The sequence below is a fragment of the Ophidiomyces ophidiicola genome (genome assembly GCF_022830035.1).
Source record: "Ophidiomyces ophidiicola strain CBS 122913 chromosome Unknown scaffold_6, whole genome shotgun sequence".
Classification (NCBI taxonomy): Eukaryota; Fungi; Ascomycota; class Eurotiomycetes; order Onygenales; family Onygenaceae; genus Ophidiomyces; species Ophidiomyces ophidiicola.
The window spans coordinates 119,457-134,411 of NW_026054646.1; the positions used below are offsets into that span (position 1 = coordinate 119,457).

The 14,955-nt window shown below is 45.1% G+C and overlaps 6 protein-coding genes and 2 non-coding genes across 8 annotated transcripts; 4 read left to right on the forward strand and 4 right to left on the reverse strand.

The window, feature by feature from the left end:
• Nucleotides 1-1,276: 1,276 nt before the first annotated feature.
• Nucleotides 1,277-2,551, forward strand: LOZ57_002205 (uncharacterized protein; the record flags this gene model as incomplete). The annotated part of the gene is made up of 1 exon (XM_049251283.1): nt 1,277-2,551. The coding sequence occupies one exon, from the start codon at nt 1,277-1,279 to the stop codon at nt 2,549-2,551; it is 1,275 nt and encodes a 424-aa protein (XP_049109583.1).
• Nucleotides 2,552-4,169: 1,618 nt separating this feature from the next.
• Nucleotides 4,170-4,275, forward strand: LOZ57_002206. The gene has a single exon. It is a non-coding gene; the product is annotated as a tRNA-Arg (tRNA).
• Nucleotides 4,276-4,610: 335 nt separating this feature from the next.
• Nucleotides 4,611-5,642, forward strand: LOZ57_002207 (uncharacterized protein; the record flags this gene model as incomplete). The annotated part of the gene is made up of 1 exon (XM_049251284.1): nt 4,611-5,642. The coding sequence occupies one exon, from the start codon at nt 4,611-4,613 to the stop codon at nt 5,640-5,642; it is 1,032 nt and encodes a 343-aa protein (XP_049109584.1).
• A 530-nt stretch (nt 5,643-6,172) lies between these two features.
• On the reverse strand, nt 6,173-7,487 carry VPS74 (Vacuolar protein sorting-associated protein 74; the record flags this gene model as incomplete). The annotated part of the gene is made up of 4 exons (XM_049251285.1): nt 6,173-6,223; nt 6,293-6,786; nt 6,878-7,124; nt 7,230-7,487. 4 exons carry the CDS (start codon nt 7,485-7,487, stop codon nt 6,173-6,175), a joined length of 1,050 nt encoding a protein of 349 aa, XP_049109585.1.
• An 819-nt stretch (nt 7,488-8,306) lies between these two features.
• On the reverse strand, nt 8,307-9,021 carry ACP2 (mitochondrial acyl carrier protein; the record flags this gene model as incomplete). Its single annotated transcript, XM_049251286.1, has 6 exons — nt 8,307-8,314; nt 8,366-8,404; nt 8,465-8,513; nt 8,570-8,650; nt 8,709-8,726; nt 8,794-9,021. 6 exons carry the CDS (start codon nt 9,019-9,021, stop codon nt 8,307-8,309), a joined length of 423 nt encoding a protein of 140 aa, XP_049109586.1.
• A 254-nt stretch (nt 9,022-9,275) lies between these two features.
• On the forward strand, nt 9,276-10,182 carry NdufS8 (ndufs8, ubiquinone oxidoreductase 23 kd subunit; the record flags this gene model as incomplete). Its single annotated transcript, XM_049251287.1, has 3 exons — nt 9,276-9,574; nt 9,671-9,936; nt 10,052-10,182. The coding sequence occupies 3 exons, from the start codon at nt 9,276-9,278 to the stop codon at nt 10,180-10,182; spliced, it is 696 nt and encodes a 231-aa protein (XP_049109587.1).
• Nucleotides 10,183-10,638: 456 nt separating this feature from the next.
• On the reverse strand, nt 10,639-12,366 carry LOZ57_002211 (uncharacterized protein; the record flags this gene model as incomplete). The annotated part of the gene is made up of 3 exons (XM_049251288.1): nt 10,639-12,138; nt 12,209-12,292; nt 12,349-12,366. The coding sequence occupies 3 exons, from the start codon at nt 12,364-12,366 to the stop codon at nt 10,639-10,641; spliced, it is 1,602 nt and encodes a 533-aa protein (XP_049109588.1).
• A 323-nt stretch (nt 12,367-12,689) lies between these two features.
• LOZ57_002212 lies at nt 12,690-12,786 on the reverse strand. The gene has a single exon. It is a non-coding gene; the product is annotated as a tRNA-Val (tRNA).
• Between the last annotated feature and the right edge of the window lie 2,169 nt (nt 12,787-14,955).

The following is a 14,955-nucleotide window of genomic DNA, read 5'->3' on the forward strand; positions in this document are numbered from 1 at the left end:
CAGCGGTCCAGAGGGCCGACATGAGAAAACAATGACTTGCCTACATGCTTTGGAGCATGAGTTGGTAGGTTGGCGTTCCGCAAAGAAACCGAGAAATGATTCTCTAAAGAGGAAGGTCAAAACAAGGTGGCTGCAAGCGTGTCTGCTGCTGCGGAGGACACTGCCACGTCAGCTGGCTGCGTAGAACTGAGCATGATAATGCGTAATGGGCTTTCAAAACGGCCAGGTCTCAATTCTCGGATAGAAGCCCTGAGTTTCATAACTAGTCCGATTTCTAGCAAGACAATTGGCAATGTAAATCGAAGCCAGAAGTATGAATTCTGTAGAACACTTTATCTCATTGAGGTTATTTTTGCTATATTTCCAGCCAACGGAATAGATGATAGCGAGGGTGCATTGATAGTTCGGCCATTTCAGGTTCACGGAGAAGATGAAAAATGTACGGAGTAATGAAGCCAAATATTATGACTCCGATCGAGTTCACCGTAAATCCTCCGGAGCTGCGGGGTTTCTACTATTCCGAGCATCTACTTAGTCATCCGAACCTTAATGGCGATAAAGTGGCAAGAAAATATTGCCCCGTGACTGGCTTGATTTGGTCACGCAGACGACGAGGAGCGAAGCCAGCAACCTACAGCCGAGCGCCCGTGAGCTCCTGCGCCTGGTGGGATTGTCGAGGCGTTGTGATCTCTCTAGCCAAGACGCACCAAGGGCCCCGGTCGTTGCCCCAGCCTCTCCAGATGATCTCCCCTCAACCTTGCTTCTTGTGCAGCGAATAGCAGCCTGGCGATGCATCAGCCGCCGTGCAGAAGCCCGCGGCAGATTTGACCAAGATATTGCAGGCGACAGCCAGGAAAATGGCTTATAAGTGCCGCAAAGCTCGCGCCGATGTGTTTGCCTTGCACAATCACTGTCAGCCGAGTCGTCTCCTGGTTGACTATTTGTTGATACTGACACCCCAGAGCACTCTTTAAGGCAAGCTGTCATAAGAACTGGTCATTTTCTCTATCCTTTGACTCTCTAGTTGGCTTTGATTCTTCTACTCTCTTGACCGTTCGGCTTTTCGTCAGGCAACGCAAGGCTCTTACCTAGGAAGTTGCCTCGGATCTCTAACAGCGTTCCTGCTCGGTTTTGCGCTCTTTTGCATGTTTTTATTGTATCCTTTTTTCACTGCGTTCAATTTAGAGGAATTCTTCTTAAATCTACTCTCGTGCCATTCCCTGCAAATTCTTGTAGTATCTAGACTTCCCTGTCCATCTCCATTTGCCCGTGCACCATGTCGCAACCGTCGCAAGCAGTTGCTAAGCACCCCTTGTCTGATGGCCCTAGTGAGGGCAAAAGTCGTCCCAGTGGTACTTTTCGTCGAGTTGAGAGTCAGCTTTCTGTTCATTCAATACCCTCGCAGAAGTCGTTCCTGATTTCATGGACAGAATATTTTGCTTCTTTTCTAGGTTGGGCCAACCCCCAGGCGAAGCCCGCAGACCCCGGGGACCACACTGTCTGGCTTTTTGACAATACGGCATTCCGGCCTGGAACGCGTCTACGTCTTGGATCCCAGGAACTCTGGGTTGCCGAGGTTGTTGCGGCAGTGTTTGAAAAGAACAGTCGTGAAGATCTTGGGAAAGTCATAGCTCTGGTTGCGGATCTTATTGGACTGGATGGCCAAGCAGGCCATGATCCTATTGTCCGCAAACGCATGGCAGAGCGGCTGCAGCCATTCATCAGCGAAGTCGCTCCTGCTCGATCTATTAACCTAGAAGTACCACTTACAGCTACCAATTTGCATAAATACAAGCTTAACCCTTCCAACCAACATGGCATTATATCCCACGCAATCAATATCAACAGCAGCGTACCTATACTCGACGGAACCAGTCTACAGCCCCGTTTGGGAAACTGGCCGGACCTTGTCACAATGAACTCCACTTTTGCTGCTCCGGGGGGATGGCTGGTAATTTCCGATATTGACGATACCATTAAATATACTATGACACCGGATGCGATCGGTATCCTTCGAACAACATTCGCGGAAGAAGCAAAACCCATCCACAACATGCCAGAGCTATATGCTTATATTCAAGAGAAGCTCTTGCCAACATGGTTCTATTTATCTGCATCTCCATATAACCTGTATCCTTTCCTCCACACTTTTATTCAGCAATACTTTCCAAAGGGAACGATGATACTTCGAGATAGCTCCTGGCAGTCGCTTGCAGGGCTATTGAAATCATTTACTCAAGGTACACAAGCGTACAAAGTCGATCGCATGCGAAAGATTCACGGTTGGTTTCCCAAACGGAAGATTTTGTGTATAGGAGATTCAACCCAGCGTGATCCTGAGGCATATGCGGAGATGTATCAAAAGCATAGTCAATGGATCAAGGCGATTTTCATAAGAAAGGTAACCGGCCTGCCACATATGGATGAGCAAAACAGCCCTGAAAGGTTTGAAGAGGCCTTCAAGAATGTTCCTAAAACTGTGTGGAAAGTGTTTGAAGAGCCAGAGGAGCTAAACGAATCTATCGATGAATTACGTGCCCGTTTCCCATAATCATAGTTATTCGGCGTCGATATGACTGCGCTCTACAATTACTGTTCTATGATTTTAACCTGACTTGATTTCCGTTTTGCCCTTAGCAGATCTTGCTTTCTTTTTAGGACTGCTGATATTTGCAGCTAGACACTGTCACTTCCTGGGCTCTAAGTTCTTGCGAAACCACCAGGATGACGAATTATTGCCGTGCTATATGTTCACTTCTGCCTTTTGGGGTTTCCTTGTTGATTATGTGTTATTGATTAAGCCGACTGTGGTGCTGTGCTTTTACTCCCGAACTGATTCGAGCTATCCTTGTAAGCTTCTACCTTTTTGATACCCGCTTTGGCGTATATTGTTCTTCCATATCCCGGTAAATTCTGCTTAAATTGGGCGTGTTTATCCGGGATGATATTTCTAGCTCTCAATTTATATAACGGTGTTCCAACCAAAGCTATTTACGCTTCATATTCTTCTTTTGAAGCTCAACAGTCCATATTTTTGATATGACGCAAGGTAGAACATCGAGACAAGGCTCTTACCACCTGCTTCATTCCACATATAGGGTGGCACCATGACTTTGTTTGAACGAGCTAGAATATCGGTGTACCACTGATAAGGCTGTGCACTTTCATTTCTGCTGGAATTTGCAAATGCCGCTGTAATTTCTCAAAATACAGATCATTCCTCAAGGATTGTGTGAGAGTGTGAAAATGAATAAATTTGCTCATCTTTCTAAAAGACTTGTTTTTGAGTTTGTACATTGTGAGGGTTTCGACACTGGAAAGAAGACTTATATCTGAAAGCTGTCTATAAAGCTGCTCACTCTCTACCATCATTCTGATGAAAAGAGAGACCACTAAGATAGCTGGATAATCTAGAAGATGATGGAAAATTAAGTTCCTTTCGGACTGACTCCTGAGATGTATGCAGTCTCTTGAGTCTTCTAGGAGGCAAGTCTAATCGAAAGAAATCTTCAGTGGGAATTTTCGGATTACATTGTTGCTACTCCGTACACAGTAACGCAACTCACAAGAGAATTGAAATTTGTAGTCATAATTAATAATTTCTGGTTGATAACTAAAGTAAAGAAAAGAAGTTTGATGAGTATGGAATAATGAAGGGGTAAACAGATTGTAAGAGAAATAATAGAGGGGAAATGTCATGGCGTACTCCGTACCCTAGGCTAGGCATGCCCTAAGGGCTAGTACTTTAGTAGTTAGCATAGCCCTATCCTCGTTAGTACTTATAGGTCGCGCTGGCCTTCTGTGGACTCAGCGAGGAATTCTTCTCTTACTGCGCATATAGCAATACTATCTTAACACTATAAGTGCACATTACTTCCTTTCTTGCACTGTAGGCTTGTACCTTACCCTTAGCACCTATCCTTTAGGCTTGCCACCCTACAGCAGACAATGATGAAGCTCTGATAAAATGTCGGATGCTTTGATACAATTCAGACAGAAAGATATTGACTATTCTTTGGGACTTAAATTCTTAATTTCTGACCCATAATACTCCATACTACAATAAAAATCTGTTTGATCAAGGAATTTAACCTTGGATGGTCACTATAGCATAGAAATGAATGTGCTATGTAATTGGTCTGGTGGTTGAACTGTTTGGCCACCTGTTGGAGGGGCTGGCAGAAGGGTAATGCGTAGCTCTCCTAATTGATTGGTCTGCCAGTCTCGAGGACTAAGCTCAAGCTAAGATTGTGGGTTCGAGTCCCACGTCCCTCGCAAATCTTTTTTTTCTTGAGAAGTTCATTCATAGCTTTAGGAGTCTTGGGGGTTTGTGGCGACTGATATCAGGTTCACAACTTCCGCTGAAGATGGCTGGATATATCGGTTTTACAGACCAAAATCTTTTTTAAAAGGCAGGCCTGGTGCCTAAATCTCTAGGATAAGTGACTGATTGACACATGTTTGAACCTATTTCCTCAGTACTTCTCACACCAAGTTTGCTAAAGCCCAGCTTTCTTAAACGCCGACTTTACATAATATTTCCTAATTAAAACGCTTCCATGAAGACAATGCAGCCAACAAGCGCCAGTGAGGAGTATATTCCTTCGACAATGCCCGCCGTCTACCTGCCTCCCTATTCAAAACGTCGCAGACGACCATCTGAACTTGTGTATCAAGTTGACGTACCAACAGCAAGGCCCACAAACACACAATATCTAATCAAAGTTCATTTTACGGCGTTATGCCGGGGTGAGCTTGAATGGCCAAGACTGCTGGGTTGTTTGGATTCAGGTACTGTTATTGGACACGATATCTGTGGCACTGTGCTCTCTACGCCTGTCATAGATGAACATGTTAGAGAAGGACCTAAGTTTAAAGTTGGGGATCAGGTTTTTGGTTTCATAGAACAGGCCAGAGATGGCGGTGCCACAGATTGTGTCACAGTGGAGGAGGATGAGCTAGCGTTTAAGCCGCAGAATCTCTCAGCGGCTGAGGCGTGTAGCATACCGTCGTCTGCGCTGATGGCATATCAAGGGCTGTATCTGCAATTGAAGATTGAAGAATGGTTGAATAGTTATGGGAAGAAGAGTGAAGAGCCCCTGAGGGTTTTGGTTTTGAATGGGATGGATGGTATAGGCATTCAGGTGATTCAGATGCTCCGCTCGAAATCCCTTTTTCCCGGCGCGCATATTTGGGTATGTGCTGCGACGGATTCTCCGAACAACGAGTCATTCTTGAGGAATGAGCTGCATGTCGACGAAGTGCTTGTGTTATCGGCGGCTATAGATTTAGTCCGGCTGTGGACTGAGAGAAGATTCACTCCCGTACATCTTGCGCTGGATTGTGATGGCAGCGAAAGGTTTCATCAACTTAGTAACACCGGTATTCTATGCAAGGGTGGAATGTCCTTAAGCATAGTGGAATCAGATAGTGAGACGTCCAACAATAACATGTTTTTCGGTCCTCTCTGGGTGGACCCAAACGAGGAGCAGTTAGCGATTATCTCGAAACTTGCTGAGAGGGGTGAGTTGAAGCCGTATGTCGATAAAATATTTGAACTGCACGAGGCAGTGGATGCGATGAAGTATGTCGAGTCGCATAAGGGAAGAGGAAAGGTATTGTTGCGGGTTAATTATGATTGAGATATTGGAGGCCATTCCAGTAAGGGGCTCATAAGCATCAAAAATGATAGAAACAGGTGCAATTTGAAATTAGCCTACAGAATTAAACTGTTAAAAGAAGTGGGAATGTATCAAAAACACAAGAATGAAAGAACAAGGAAGAATTTTGCCCCACCGTTTGGACATTCCAGACACTGAAGAAATGGAAAAGGGGAAACTAGAGGCTTGAATTCATTCACTATGGCTCATATCATGTGGCTCATTATTTCAATAGCTGTTTGATAGCCAATCACAGATGATTCCATGAAGAATAATCATGGAAAATAGGAAAAACTTATACCTAGAAAGATCATATAGCCTGTCATATTCTTGGTCGGTAGTTGCTCTTGGGAAATGAAGATTCTAGATTGCGTACTATAACAAAAGACATTAAGAGGTCAACAAATGCTACCCTCAAATGCTGTAAGTAGGCTTATGACCAGAATATTCTTTTGGCGAAAGGGAAACAAGGGGGAAAGTACAGTACAGGGGCATAAAAAGGTAGAATTCGCTCAAAGTAGGGAATCAAGACGTGTAAACACATTTAAGCATGCCGCTATCACCTATTGTTCTAGTTAGCATATTGGAAGGTGAAAAGATACAAGAAAGACAAATAAGGTGCATAGGTATACCTCTAACTGAAGCTCTCTGTCCTTCGCTCTTTCAAGCTCTGCTCTCACCTCCTGCGACAAGTTTGCTCCAATTCCTTGTGTTCCGCCAGATCGTAACGAAAATGGCCATTGTGAATAATCAGCTAGAAGCTCATCTACCTGGGCAAACGCCCTCTCTCGCGCATCATGGTTCATGGTGACCAAGCAATTTTCAAGCACATTGGCAGCATAAGCTGCACATACCATTGTTATGCTGCGTAGGTATCTGAATTCAACGTCATTGGGGAGGTATTGGCTTGCAGGTATAATAACGGTGCGGCTGGTGCAGATGTTCCGGACTCTCTTGTTAATTTCATCTTTTGCAGAGCTGTCGGCGACGGGGTGGGTGGGCATATCGAAAAGTAGGAAGTTCCGTTTTTCGGTGCGAAGAACACCCTTGTCAACAAGACCCTTAGCAAGTCTCTCTCTTACTTGTTTAAGCTGATAGCCAATCTTCATTAAGTTCCATGTTTCACCTAAAAACCAGATACATATGTCAGTCAATGCATGCTGGCTGAATGATAGAAGTGAAAGAAGAAAAAAAGAATAGATATGAACAGTTCATACCACTCATTAGGTCAATCCATGAGCTGACGCTCATCTTCTCACTTGACTTCATCATTTTCAGTGCTTCATCCAGCAGCACCTCTCCTGTCAAGGTATCATCAATCACTTCAAGAATTCGATCAGCAAGCGGAAAACGTCGTCGTGAGGAGTCCTTCTGCATGCTAACTCGGCCGCGAAAGGCCAATTCGATTACGATGCATCCTCGTAAGGCATAAGAAATATTCTCATTCCAGAAAGAGTAGAAGCCCTAGAAAGGCAAAGCGGTGTTAGCAATGTGTCCACAGTAGATAAGATGTCTAGCTGGTATAATCCATCTCTCTAACTGCAGGCTCAAGTGAACAATCTGCCATACCTGCTTATCTTTCAACCCAAGCAATAACACCTCTTCCATCAATGTCAACTTGGGCTGCTTGGCCTGGTCGACGCTTTCACTGATATCCTTCGGATCATAAGCGATCTTGTGTCCATTCTCGCCCCCAATAAACGAAGTCTCAGGCCCACGATTGTCGTGATTAGGTCCGCTGTGTGGAGACGGAGAGGCGACTCGACCATCGTCGCCATTTGCCCGGCCTCCCCCTCGACGGCGCGTCAGGCCACTGGTGGTCGCCATGCGTCAGATGCGAAGCGCACCCGATCCAGAGAGCGTGTTTAACGGTAGATTGGGCGGGATGGGATGGGAATTTCGAAAGAGAGAGATTCGGGAACTGCTGCGCGTGACACCGGGTATCGAGAGCGGTTGGTTAGGCAGTGGTGAAAAGCGGGTGTATCTTGAGTATGGGGTAATAACTAGAGTAATCAATTGGCCCCCAACAAGAAAACCGCAGCGCGGTATGTGTACTCTTTGCGAAGGGAGCGAAAACCTCGTCCCCTTGCAAGCAATGGAGGTCGAGCCGTACGGAGTACGCTTGACGAATTGGCCAACACGGTTGTTCAACTAACGGCGGTCTTGGCAGCCTTCCTTCTCGCCAGCAGTAGGAATAGGGGTTGGGCAACGAATTGAACGGCCACGACGCCGGGGCTGAGTGATTGAATGGGGTGGGTGAGTTTTGACTCGAAGCTGCTTGGATTGGCTATAGCGATATGCTTATAAGAGTCTGCATACGTACTCCATACTCCGTAACTACTCCGCACTGTACATTGCTAGACATCTAAGATAACACAACCATATGCTTTCCCCTAGAGATCTGACATGTGAGTTTACTATCACTGGGACGATTCTCGCCAAACAACGAGTTGTACGTAAATCGGGCAGTCTAAAACGGTTTGAAAGTCTCGAAATTCAGATGATATACACAATACAGCGGAGGAACGGTTGAACAGGAACATCGTGGCCTCCATACGAAACACGCGAATTGACACTCCTCTCTGTGGTTTTAATACGCGCGGCTATTCCCAACGATATCCCTTCAGCTTTTTAAGAGGTCAAATTTTAGTGAGCTAGAGGTCGGTTAGCGGTGGTGTTGCCTGAGGGGCGGTGGTGAAGCATACCATCGGGCTGGGAAAGAATGTACTGAACAGCTTGGTCGACTATATAGATATTGTCAGTTCACCATTCTTAACAATGTATCCAGGGAATGCTCCACGCACTGCTATGGATTGAGTCGGCTTCCTTGTCCGGGATCTCAATACTGAACTCCTGCTCATGGTATCAGCAAACTAGTGAAGAAAATCAATAATCAGAAGCAAGATTACCTCTTCAATGGCCATCACGACTTCAACAGTATCCAAGCTGTCTAACCCGAGATCATTTGTGAAATGCGATGTAGGCGAAATCTGTTTGCATTGGGAAATGAGCCAGAGTAAACACGCACTGCAGCAGCCTTCTACATACCTTCGAGGCATCAGTGACCTAGAGTTTTGGGCATATTAGCATTTGATACAACGCCCTAGCAGTATGTCACATCAATGCATCGCACCTTGTCAAAGTTCTTCAAGAGATCAACTATTCTTCCCTCAACCTCCGTCTGGTTAAGACCGGCGGGGGCAGAATACGATCGGATGGTCTGATAGGAGATGCAAGGAGCGAATTGAGCTTGTCGGACGATGGCAGAGGCTCTGGGGAGCTGACGGACTGTCGATGAGTTCCTCACGGTGCGAGGCATGGAGGCGGTGCGAAGAGACCGGAGAAAGGCTGAGCGGAACATGTTGGCGGTGCCGAGCAAGTAGCCAGAAGTGAAATAGGGATAGAGAAGCGCGTGGGCGACGGTCAAGGCGGGTTGCAGGCAAAAGCGTTGGATTTCGGGCAAAAAACTGTGAAGTCGAAGTTCTGTTTTGCAGGACAGGCCGCCAGCCAATCAGCGACGAGAGGAACGATATGACCTTCACCACATTCGCGAACGCAAGAACATCTCAAGGCACGTCGTGAATTCTTTTCTCGCAATTGACGCCCGCCCACACAATGGCTTCCTCAAGGCCTGCTGCCCGACTACTGGCCTCCCGGTGGCCGTCGCCTCTCTCCTCTTCATTTTCTGTTCCCTCGCACATCAATCGCTCCGCCATCACATATGTCCTCTTCTCAACATCAGCGAGTCGAACTGCGACACCGCATGGTCCACCTCAGCCCGGCTTTCGTTTGCCAACGCCGAAACGATGGGATCAGAGTGACGAGTCAACGTTGGACAAGGCGGGAAAATTCTTCTTGATGACTGAGCTGTTTCGAGGCATGTACGTGGTACTAGAGCAGTTCTTTAGACCACCGTAAGTAGCGCATTCATGCTCCCCGTCTGCAGGTCCCAGCTCTACAAGCTGCTTGCATACCCTCCATTACAGCTCGCTAAGATGTTGTGTGCTCAGATATACAATTTTCTACCCCTTTGAAAAGGGTCCTATATCTCCCCGGTTCCGCGGCGAACATGCCCTACGCAGATACCCTTCCGGCGAAGAGAGATGTATTGCCTGCAAGCTCTGCGAAGCAATTTGCCCCGCGCAAGCCATCACAATTGAAGCAGAAGAGCGCGAGGACGGAAGCCGAAGAACCACCCGATATGATATTGACATGACCAAGTGTATTTACTGTGGCTTCTGTCAGGAAAGCTGCCCAGTGGATGCGATTGTTGAATGTGAGTTAATTTGCAAATAGCAATATTCCAAAGTTTATTGCGATCGCTTTGGCAACGACTTATTGTCTACGTTTTTGGGGGCTGTCTGGCTGATATATTCTTTTTTTTTCTATAGCACCGAACGCCGAATATGCCACTGAAACCAGAGAAGAATTATTGTACAACAAGGAGAAATTACTTTCCAACGGAGATAAATGGGAACCAGAACTAGCCGCGGCCGCTCGTGCCGATGCTCCATACAGATAGTAATTCTTGATGAACTGCTGTATTGCTGTCCTTTCCTGTGTTAAACCCGAGCGAATTTTCTTTTTTTTTTTTAACAATAGATAGATCTTTTCGGTCTACTAAAACCTGGTCATTCATATGGTCACTGAATGTATGTATATAGCGTGGTTGGGCTTTCATCTAGCTGAGTTTCTGGAAGCAACCTGAGACTGTATGGCAACATTTCCTCACATTTTCCCATTATTGTTCAATGAGACATAACAAAGAGATTTTATTTTCTTTTGTCGCTAGGCAAAGCATCAACAGAGGACTTCAGCATATGTACAAAATTGTTGAGGGACGCCTCTGTCAAACGATGTATGGAATTGAACCTTTCGCACTCTGGTATCCAACCGAGGAGTAATAATAGCATCATATTCGTCGAGTCATATTGGTATACAAGTCAAACGCAACAGGCAACTAATCAACTCTCAAATATCACTTCTTTTTCCCGCCTGCTTTAGTTTTGAAGCTTCCCTCGAAACCGGGCCTCGCTTTAGCCTTGCCTTTTTTCCCTTTGCTCCCTTTCTCCTCCCTTCTTTTCCGAATATTTTCTTCTCTCTTCGCTTGTCGAGCATCTTTACTTTTCGTCACGCCTTCTATTCTCTCTTTCCACTGCTTCTCGCTCTTCTTTTTGATGCTCTCTTTCCTCTGTAGGGCTTTCTTCAGCAACGATACATCATCCTTCACTTTCTCGCCGTGCGCCCTTTTCTTCGCATTGAGCCACATATCTTTTTCTTCGATGTCTGCTCTTTTCTTCTCATCCAGCGAGGCCAGTCTTTCTTTCTTGGCCTCTGCGGCTTTGAGGGCGGTGGTAGCGTCCTGAGCACCCCTGTGCTTTTTCTGCTCGCGGAGAGTTGTTAAGTTTGCATCGGTTGTTTGTCCATCAGCAAAGATAACCCGGCCAAATGAGAAATTGTTTTGTATTGAAGTTATAGATTCTGCAGGAGATCCGGGAGATGCGAGTAATGAGCCCTTGGATGAAAATCGCTTGGCGATAGCCTCGTCACGCAATCTTTGTTCTTCATCTTTGGCTTTCTGGCGCATTTCTTTCTTATGAGCACGACGCTGCTCTTCGCGTTGCCGCCTAGCCTCAATCAGCTCTTGTCTATTTTTGGCGGGTTTTCCATTAAAGCCATCAGCGTGGCGAGCGGCTCGCAATTCATCCAGGCGCTTCTGCAAGCGATGCTTCAGTTCTTCAGGTGTAGATTTAGGTGTCTTTGGCTTCAAAGTCTGCTCCTGCTTCTTATTGCTGGTATTATCTTCTGTGGGTGGAATGGCCGATGATATAGAAGAGTTTCCTGAGGGAAGATTGGATGCATCAAAAAGAGCAGAATTGGCCGCTGGTGATGAAGTCGCAGATGAATCGATATCTGATTTATCTGAAGCATTTTGAATAGAAAAGCCTTCGATAGGAGCTATTTCGTCTGCACCATCGTCGTCGTCGTTCTCTTCTGGTGATCTGGGATCCGACTCCCCGGGCATTTCAGGTGCTGTATCTGGATGGTCCTGCACAACTTTTGGCTGCTTTTCTTTTTGCGTTTTCTTCTCTTTACGCTTTTCGGCCTTCTCGGCCTGTTTCTGCTTCTTGTGTTCTTGTTTTGTAGCCTTCTGGTCCTGCTTCTTTTTTAAGCGCCCATCGGTTTCACTTCTAGCAGTGGGCTGCGTATTATCTATCGACTCCGTAGGTGGCTGGTTTTCCATGCTCTCTGTCTTTTTCTGCTTTTTGGTTTTGTGGTTGCCGCGTTTTAAGCCCTCCCGGGGCTTTTCAGAGCCCAGTTCGTGCTCGTCAGAATCTGGTTGCCCATCTTCACGCTTTCGTTTGCGGGCATTTTCGTCCATCACATCTTTAGCAGTCTTCGCAGCATTTGGATCTAATTTGGCACGTTTGGCATTTCGAGCTTGCTCTTTGGTTTGCTTTTTTCGTTGCCATTGATCCTAGTTGCCCCTCCAGTGTCAGTGATTTGTACAATTCAACAGGCCTCAGATGAAAGAAAAAAAAACATACACTCGTATCTTCTCCGTAGTAGTATTTAGCCGGGATCAGAGAGAGCAACCCATCAAATGCATCTGCGTGGCTGCGTAGGCGCTCCTAGATCCAACAGAAAATTAAAGGCTGGATTATTAGCAAGAACATTGCGGACTCACCTCCAAGCTGTCCCCCATATTTATAAAATGCAAATAAATAGAATTCCACTGCTGCCTCTCCTCAGTTTGATATCACGCCTGGTGGTGTCCTGGGAAACCTTGTTGAGGAGAAAATTATTTGCGTGCTCTCAAGGAGTTTTTAGATTCTCCACCTCCGCGTGGTGCGAGAATCCGCACCCTGGTCGCCGCACACCGCCACGCAATTAACTAACTAAGTATTTTGCATGCCAACGTATCAGCTGTCCTCAAGATTATTTAGCTCTATAAGTAGTTTGCTGAAAACCTCTGACAATGCTGTCAACCGCGGTGTGAAAAATCCATAGCGAAAAAAAAAGAAATAGTGACTAGACTGGGGTTCGATCCCAGGACCTTATCGGAACCAGTGGATCAAAGATCCATCTGTGAGCGATACGTGATAACCAACTACACCATCCAGCCAACTGTGGAAGCTTGCCGCCCCCCTGGGATTTAAGTCCAGCAACTTCAGATCACTACGTAACAACATCTAGCTCTCAATTTTCGCAGGAAGGAGCGGTCGTATAATGAAAGATTGGCCGAAAAATTAAGTCTTTTATGTTATTCTTGCTATTAGACTTCGCAAATTTGATGACCTGACCCTTACTCCGTATAATCATAGTAGTTATCTAGCGCATTATTGTATACGACAGTGGAGAGATACAGGAGCTGCGCTGGCTTTCTCTTGCTGGTAGGGAAGAGGGCCATTGGATCAAAAATTTTATTCAATCGATGTCCGCTTTTTTGACCCAGTTGGTCATTCATCTAATAAGCATTTCTATCTCATCAGTTCACAAAGAAAGCACTGGAGAGGTTGAGTAAACAAAACTAGAAATAGACACCGAAGTAATATAGAAAACAGATGACCCTTCTTCAGTGGTTAATTTGTCCACCAGGATGGCTGATGTGCAACTCAAAAGCCACAGTCATTGTGATAAGCAGGCTTAGTGTAGAATGTCTAACGGGGGTGATCGCCCTAGGGAATAAAGGCAGAGAGCACACTCCAAAGATGACAACACAAGAGGCAGTTGATATTAGATAAGACATTTTAATTCATAGAATGCAGAGTTGTAAGCATTGATTTCAACTTTGCGGTCTGAAAAATGAATCTAGAATGCTCCAGTGAAAACAGCAAGAAGCCAAGAAAAGAATGTAGAGTAAAAAGGAGTGGATGCATTTGTGATTGGAAGTCACAACAACACCTTTTACACAATCCTGCTTCAAAGGTTTTTGGCGATGCTGTTGATATCAAAGCAAACACAGAGGCGCATCTTTGAGATGGAGTAGCGAGCCAAAGCACTACCTCACGAAATAAATAAATGGATATCAAAAACAAAACCATTCTCAGCCACCCCCATAAGTCCATGCCCTGGATTCTGTTTCGGCAATCCGAGGTATTTGGGCAGTGCCAGTCCCGATGGGATGACGCCCTGGCATTGCGATTGTTGAGTTGCATGATGGTTGCGGTTTTAGGCCGGTTAGTTGTCTGCTACTTGGGCTTTTAAACCATAGGCTACCGCGCTCCCCGCGCCATGCGCCTTTCGCTCCTTTCTCTGTTTGTAAGTATTAAGCTTATAATTTTGGAAACATCCTCATAAGCGGTTCTTTGATTTGTGGTAGGCTGAGTGCAAACAGATGACATGGAAGAGAACTGGTCTGTTTGACAGAAACGGCCATCAGAAGCGACACACTTGGGGGCAGGAGGGGCTGAGCCACCAGCCACTCAATATGTGGCTGTGCACCTCAGACTTTAGGCTGTATGAGATTAGTCAGCACGCACCGTTTTGCGGCTAGTCCATCTTATCGGACGACACAGGAGCACGTGATGATCATGTGACTGAGCATCTATTATATTGCGTCTAGATCTGCTCCTAACAAACAAGACAAGGATACTTATAGACAAACCTGCTATAATCAAGACTACAGAAAAAAACATATGAAAAACCCCTAGCAAATCTCTGTCAGTCTGATAGTCAAAGATAATGAAATTAATATCATGATTAAGAAGAGAAGATGATAAATCTATGATTCTCTGATTTCTTTTTTAAAAATCTGATCATCTAATAAATCATCTGACTTCTGCTCAACATGCTTCTGTAGCTTTGACAGTGATGTAGATGGCAAACTTCTCTCTATTAAATAATTAATATTCATAAGTCTTAATTGCTTCATGAATTTTTCAAATTTCTGTCTAGATAAGATCTTTGTTAAGTCATCTGCAGACATATTATTGCTTTCAATTCAGATAATATTCAATTTCTTATTAGTAACTACTTACTGTAATCAGTGGTGATGAATATCAATGTGATGAAGCTTAATAATTAGTTGTGAAGCTGCTGAAATCAGTAAATGAATTGTCTACAAATTATCACATAAAATATCAAAATCTTTTTCTAATTTCAATGTAATATTCTTAAATAAGCATTTTCATCACATGATCTCTTTTGTCATATAGAATAGTGCTAAAAGCTCAGCTTCTGTTGAAGATGTTGCAATGGTCTTTTGTCTGAAGAATTTTCAATCAATTAAGTCTTTAAAGAGCTTGAATACAGAGCTCTGAAAGAAGTGTCTAGAGCTCAAATCATCTGCAAA